At 37.9% G+C, this 7500-nt stretch overlaps 2 protein-coding genes across 4 annotated transcripts in view; both read left to right on the top strand.

Annotated features, from left to right (window-relative positions):
- Positions 1-5620, top strand: part of cdk16 (cyclin-dependent kinase 16) — a 30127-nt gene extending 24507 nt beyond the window's left edge. For all 3 annotated transcript variants that reach the window (XM_043245984.1, XM_043245982.1, XM_043245983.1), the window contains one exon: positions 1157-5620. In XM_043245984.1, coding sequence (XP_043101919.1) covers positions 1157-1194 — 38 coding nt within the window. In that variant the 3' untranslated portion in view covers positions 1195-5620. The remainder of the gene's footprint in view (positions 1-1156) is intronic.
- A 341-nt stretch (positions 5621-5961) lies between these two features.
- The window catches only part of tsr2 (TSR2 ribosome maturation factor), a 2565-nt gene continuing 1026 nt past the window's right edge, over positions 5962-7500 (top strand). The window contains exons 1-4 of the mRNA XM_043245987.1: positions 5962-6121; positions 6389-6479; positions 6558-6649; positions 6840-7007. Of these exons, the coding sequence (XP_043101922.1) occupies positions 6041-6121; positions 6389-6479; positions 6558-6649; positions 6840-7007 (432 nt within the window). The 5' untranslated portion in view covers positions 5962-6040. The remainder of the gene's footprint in view (positions 6122-6388; positions 6480-6557; positions 6650-6839; positions 7008-7500) is intronic.

Below are 7500 nucleotides of genomic sequence, written 5' to 3'. Positions count from 1 at the left end.
AAAATTCTGCTTTGCATCACAGGAATAAATTACGTTGTAAAATAAATTTAAATATATAGTATTTCACAATATACTGTTAAATGAATATGATAAGAGACTTGATTATATGTAGTTTATTTGTTATTTCATTAAACTGTTATTTCATTAAACTTTTTACTAGCGATAAAAGTATGCAGACATAAATCAGAGACAGAGAGAGAAGTAAAGTGATAAGGGTCATGCTTTTTAATAGTGCTGTCAAACGATTAATTTTATCCAAAAATATTTTTTTTTGTTTTATTAGGTATATATAAACATATATACATATATACATTTATATATGAAATATATTTTTCATGAATTATAATTATAATTATACGTAATTATTTTCAAAATGTATACTGTATGTGTGTTTATATATACATAATAAATGTACACATTTATCGTGTGAGCCAAAACTTTTATTTTGGATGCGATTAAGCACTACTTTATAAGCATTGAATTTTCCTGATGTTTTCTTGAGCTTGACATAAAACAAAACCAAGCACTAAAATATCACTCTCTCAGAAAAGCTATAATACGCAGAAACAGAGCTTGCCGTGCGAATACCCCTCTTCCCTCACCAAATAAGAAAACAGCCCGGGCTTCTCTAGAGCTTGAAACTGAGCATGTGTGGGTGCACGTTGACGTGTGTTTGGGTGATCTCGTCTACACTCATGCCCAGTTCTCTAAATGAAGTGAGTGCTGATTTTCTCTCTCTGTCTCTCTCTCTCTCTCTCTCTCTCTCTCTCTCTCTCTCTCTCTCTCTCTCTCTCTCTCTCTCTCTCTCTCTCTCTCTCTCTCTCTCTCTCTGTCTCTCTGTCTCTCTCTCTCTCTCTCTCTCTCTCTCTCTCTCTCTCTCTCTCTCTCTCTCTCTGTCTCTCTCTCTCTCTCTCTCTCTCTCTCTCTCTCTCTCTGTCTCTGTCTCTCTCTCTCTCTCTCTCTCTCTCTCTCTCTCTCTCTCTCTCTCTCTCTCTCTCTCTCCTTTGTGACCCATCATACCCTCTGACGGTCCTTACGAGTGATCGTGCATTTGGCTTTATCGTGCACAATGTCGCATGCACCATTTAGCCACCGAACGCTGTCCGTTTATGTAGCCTAAACTTTCTTTCTTTTTTTTTTTTTTCTTTATCTCCAGTCAACAGCATATCTCAGCGGCAGAGTCTGCTCTTCTGAGGGCACACAAGGCGGCTCGGGACGGGGAAGACGGAGAAGATAAACGGGGAGGAAGTTTCCTGTCGTGAAGATGAAGGGATATCTGTTTTTCATTTCTCCGTCTGAGTCATTGGCTAGTCCTGTGGCATTATGTGTTTAGAAGGGGTCACTGTAGTTGTTTACATGGAGGGGCCGAGTATGTTGATTTGTGTATTGTTTTCTTTGTTTCGAATAATGCACTTCCCCTTCCCTGTTCGCATTACAAACATGTTCTTCCTGTTTTGCTGTACCTTCTCGACACGGTTGCGTCAATCCAGCCGCTGCACTCCACCAATCAGACGCAGAATGTTATCGGATGACCCGACTCTTCATCCTTTGACTGAAACAAATCAGCCTGCTTTCTTTGCAATACTTCTCAATTGTAATGTAAAAGGAAGGCCAGTTTATGAAGGAAGGTGTCATGAATGCTGTTAAATATCCAGAAGCCAAGTCACTCTAGTCTTCCAGAATATAGTCCCCCCTTCATTAGTGTCATCAACCCTCCCATCCAAAGACAAGCATGTAGTACTATGCCACAATCAACCATAATCTGTGTTATTTGTATTCATTAGAACACTGACATGTCAACTTTTTTTGTTTGCAAAAGCATTTCACTTTTAAGTTGTTGTTTACATGTTTTTTTTTTGCCATGCAATACAGTTTGATAATCTAGAAACCGTTTCACCAAAGACCCCCATCTCTCTGTCCCTGTCGGTTTGACTTATGAGCTTCCATTTCCATCATCGTTGTTCAAGCGAAGCCTCGATCAGCTACACTGTGTCAAGGACGAATCATTTGTGCAAAGCAACTCGGATCGTTTGAGTTGCATTGAGGAAAGCCTCCGATAATCTCGACGCAGCCTTGTTGATAACTCTTCCATTACTGCAGCTCTTGCGGCTGTCGCTCCAGTTGAAAACCGAGCTGATTTCTATGTCGGTTCAGTCAGGGCGATGAGAACTCATAATGGGATGCCCGGGCGCATGCGGAGAACCGGTCGAATTGTATAGGGCTCGGGTTTCTGTCACACTGCAGAACAGCTGAGTGCGGTGGATAATGTTCTGCATCTCGGCCCGGTTGTTCATACTCCGCAGGTTTTGGAGCTCGTTGGTGTCGCGTAACACACCGCAAGATTCAAAACGCTACGTCCCCTGCTGTGTGCCATTCAGGGCCTCTCTGCACAATGTCTGCGATTATACAGTCCCACAAATGTGATTATTGGGTGAATCTCTTGGGGAGGAAAAAGAGTCATGGTGATATTTCACCCCGAAATTATGAGAAAATTAATAATTTGATTTATTATAAAGTTGTTGGTTTTTTTTTTTTTATGCATTGTGCATCATATTTAATTAGTCTCCAAATTTTTATTCTTGTAATAATAATAATAATAAAAACAATTTAAATTGTACAAGACTTTTGTAAATTACTAAAATACAGTGTATTTAATATATTGTATTTTTAAAGCATATGTGGATTATTTGTTTTACTCTATTTGTCGGTGCAAATCATTTTATAGTCACTTTTTCCTGTAATACAGTGTAATTTTACTGCATTATGCTAAAATAGTCATAAGTTAAAAAGTTACATTTACAAGTGCATTACAGTACTAATAAGGGAAATTTGCTTAGTATGCAGATCATTTTTAAAAATTACCATTGAAAAATATAGATTTTTTGGTTTCTTTTTTCGGGGTGAAATGTGACTAGATTTTTTTTTTTTTCCTCTGCAAGATTCACTACATTAGAGCTGAATGCAGAGGCGGTTAAGACTTGTTCTCAGTTTCCATCGGTGTTACTAGATGGATGATATTTTAGTATATATCTAATTTTTTAAATGAATCCAAGCAATCCCAAAACGTTTGGTCTGGTGATGGATTGTGACTTCCCTCCCTCCCTGTTGGAGATGACCTGTGAATACCTGTGTGTGTGTGTGTGTGAGAGAGACGCTCTGGACGAGGAGAATGCAGACTTGCATGGCAGTGTTGTATAGTTGAAGACTGTGGTACTTTGTAAATAGCCTTAGAATGTTTTTTTTGCAGATCAGAAGCGTGGAGAGTGCAATGAGATGATCCTCCTAACAATGTATAATTTTTAAAGCAAAGAAGAATATCATTTTTGTTACACTTATCATTGATGACATTGTTCATTGTGTTCTTTTTTTTAATGAGATGTAGTAACCAAACGTTACTACCATAGGAGACTCATGTGGTGTAGATATTTGGTTTTGATGTTTGTTAGGATGCAGACGGCTCATCTAATTTAAAGCTTGGAACGAGGATGGACTACGGTGAAAGGGCTTCAATGGATAAGCGTGGCCAACTGTTCATTACTGCGCAATAACTGCTCATTTACGCAATAACCGTTTCTTTGAAAACCGTCTTGATTTGAAATGAATTTGGTTTTGATGTTGGCATGCATTGCATGTCATTAAATCTAAAGAAGCAAATAACGCCAGAAATTGTCATGCAAAAACCTAAGGCTGTTTTATTGCCCGTTTTATGTGGACTTTAATAAGTGAGGGTTTTGATATGATTGCAGGTCAAATGCTTTTATACACGGAGACACTTTGGAGACTTCATACAGTTTTTAAGCGCGTTTCTTTTATACAACTCGATCTTTCAGAATGGGCATTTTACGCGAAAAAACCTGATCGTTGATCGCTACAGTATTATTTTCTTCCGCTTTTTTTATTTCGCAATTGTGTACCCTTAAAAAGCCCAAAGTTTCAGGATTTTTCAGCCATTTTCTCCAGTTGGCCTTTGTCCAAACGCGAACGCAAGAAGGGAACGATGCGGCCTGCCGTTCTATAAATGTTAAAAGCGGTTTAAACACGTTAAGCAATACTCACTGTTAATGTACATTTCACATCTCATGGATATCTAATGCAGGAAATCCTCTCAGATGGCCATAGTATATTTTCAGTAAATAATTATGCATATACGGGCGGCCACTTGTTCCGTTCGAGTCTAGGGATGAATAACAGTTGTAAAATGTTTGAAGCAATGTTGAAAAGGATTCTTTCGTTTATAACCTTTTGAGTTCTCGCAACTTGCAACGGTCAATCTTTACACCCAAGAATATGTGGATCGGAAATATGTTAACATGGAAAATTTTACAACACACAAATATGGCTGACTGTTACTGCTGTCGCTCGTATGAAAGCAGAACACCTTTCCAACCCACTTGATCCATCTCTGTTAATTATGAAGCAGGAAGCGGACTCATTTGAATATTGGCACGAACAAGCTGTAAGACGTTCAGGTGGAGTAGAACAAATGTGAATAATTTGTGCTGGCAATATAATCAATGTCCCAAACTTGAATTTTGTTCGATTTTTTTTTTTTTTTTTTTTTTTTTACATTTGTCTTTTCAAGTTTAGAAAGATTCGGGTTACTCATATTTAAAGGTAATAATATTCACATTTACAAGTTTGCATGTTACGTATTAATATGATTCCCTAAATATACGCAAACCAAAATCGGATCGGTCACCTGAAAAATTTTTTTTATCATATTGACTACATTAATGACAGCTTGTGGTTTTAACATAACCAGAAAACTCAAAAAACAAACTAGAAGTTATCTCTCAGAGCTGGGTTCAATCTACTGAAAAAGGGGTTATGCATGAGTTTTACTGAGTCGGTAAACAATAATCCAACATTTTTTAAACCAATATGGTTTTGGAGTAACATCTAAATGTGCCTTTTAAAATGAATTAAAAAAATTATAATAGTTTTGGTATTACAAACACGTTTGGCACAAATGACTCCAGTATGAAATATGACCCATCACATGAACTATTTACATATAAAACACAAGGTTTGTATTTTTAAGAGTGAAGTTAATCGTGTATTTCCGTCGACGTACACACACGGCTCACAGTGACCACAGTTGGACGCCAGAATGAAGCCGAAGTGACGAGAACTGCTGTTATTTTACGTTATTATTTCGAATCCATAATGCCCACCCGTCACGCATTAACAATATTTTTGTGACATTTTTAGCAGCTATATATTTAAAAAATTAGGGTTTTAAACTTGATGTGTTTTCCTCGATATAAATCAATGCAGTTCTTTTTCATTTCAGGAGTAAATACGCGCCTCAACATGTATAATACAGCAGCTTGGTTTGTCGACTGCTTTTCCGCTTTTGCTATTGGTCAATGCCAAAGTTATCCGAAGCCTTGCATGGGTTGGTGTTTAATTTTTCCGAGGAATGTTATAATGCTGACACCCTGCTTTGTGTTTCTTACTGAGCCAGTTTTACTGCAGAGAATTACTGTTATGATAAAAAACCACATACTTATAACCCTAGTATTCCCACACACATCTTTCAAAATGTTATATAATTCTGTTCATTTATTGTATCAAAGATATACAATTCAATAAAGGTATGTACATTTCTGAATAAAAAGTTGTATCTATCTTCTATGAGCATATACAAGATTATTTATAAAAAAAAAAAAAAGTTAAATTGTTCTAATCACTATACAGTGTGATACTGATAATGTAGTATTTAAAAATCGAATGCATCATTGATGAGTATTAAATTTATAACATATATATGTACGCACACACATACTTAAGATCATGCACTTCACATTTTATAAAATGTACAAAAAAAAGTATTAAAAAAATAATACGGTAAGCGAATTCATCCTAAATATGGGAGAAAATGCACTAAAAATGCTTCTATTACAAGTTAACTTTCATTAAAATCAAATTGATAAGTTAGCTGTTTGGGCGATTTCTGTGATTGATTAGTTGTCTTGGCGCATCTCGAGCGTTTCCTGTGAAATCTGTGATCGACTCTTCAGGTCTGCTGGATTTCAAGATGGCGCCGCTCACATCTTCCACACGTGAAGTGTTCGGCGAAGCGGTTCGGGCTGTTTTGGAAACTTGGCCGGTGCTACAAGTTAGTAAATTTGCAACGTTCAATTCCAAAAAATGTATATTTCGCAGAATACTACCGTACATATTAAGCAAGCGTTAGCTTGAATTCAGAAACCAGACCGCTACCAGCTTAGCAAGCTAGCGCTGCCGAGTGTAATCTCGACGTACAATAAACAAACATGTAACCCTCAAAGTTCCGTCTTATATCTTGTCACGATATGTTTCCAGTCGCGAGGGTGCACTGCTCCGTTTGATCTCGCGATTTGTAGCTGTGGCTGTTTTCTCGCAGATCGCGGTGGATAATGGTTTCGGAGGCGCGTACAGTCAGCAGAAAGCGGAGTGGATGGCGGACGCGCTGCAGCAGTATTTCATGGAGAACGGTCAGAGCCGGTGAATCATTCGCTAACGCTGTGTGGACGATCTGAAGTCACAACAAACCCGCTTGTGCCTCTTCACAGATGAGCTGCAGCAGGACGAGGTGGAGGACTTCATCTCTGACCTGATGAACAACGAGTTTGACACGCTGGTGGATGACGGGAGCCTGCCGCAGGTGTGCTCTGTTTTCAATAGATGTTAATAGAAGCTGCGTACGTGTGCGCGCGCGTGTGTGTGTGCGCGCTTAGTTCTGTTACTATGTGAGGGCGAAATATCAACACGGGGATAATAAGACCCGAAAATGTGAGGTGAGGGGGAAAATATTTAAAAAATGTATGTTTATATGAAATGTGTGTGTGACTCAGGTGGCACAGAAGGTGTGTGAGATGTTCCAGCAGTGTCAGCAGGACAGACTGACAGAAGTCAAAGAGCAGATCAAGCAGCTGATCCGGAAGAAGAGCGCTGGGAGAGCAAAGGCCACACCGGCCAAAACACCTGCTGCTGAGGACGATGAGGACAGTGAAGATGAAGAGGTATTGGTGTTATATATGTGCATGTTTATATGCGCATGTGTATATATGTATTTTTTTTTTAGATGTGACCGTGGACCATAAAACCTTAAGTCTTAAGTCACAGGGGTGTATTTGTAGTAATAGCCAACAATACATGTTATGAGTCAAAATTGTCCATTTCTTTTATGCTAAAAATCATTAGGGTATTAAGGTCATGTTCCATGAAGATGTTAAGTTTCCAACCATAAATGTATTAAAACATCGTTTTTGATCAGTGATATGCATTGCCAAGAACTTCATTTGAACATATTTAAAGGTGATTTTCTCAGTGTTTAGATTGTTTTGAACTCATCGGATTCAAGATTTTGAAATGCTAACAAATCCTAACAAACCATACGTCAGTGGAAAGCTTTATTCAGCTTCGAGATGATGTATAAAGCTCAAATTTGAAAAAATAAAAAAAATATATATACTTATGACTTTTTTTGGGTCTAGGGTCACATTTATTTCATGT

The sequence above is a fragment of the Puntigrus tetrazona genome, chromosome 8 (assembly GCF_018831695.1).
Source record: "Puntigrus tetrazona isolate hp1 chromosome 8, ASM1883169v1, whole genome shotgun sequence".
In the NCBI taxonomy this organism is placed as follows: domain Eukaryota; kingdom Metazoa; phylum Chordata; class Actinopteri; order Cypriniformes; family Cyprinidae; genus Puntigrus; species Puntigrus tetrazona.
Note: the sequence above shows the minus strand (reverse complement) of the source record. Positions and strands in the feature narration are given on the sequence as shown.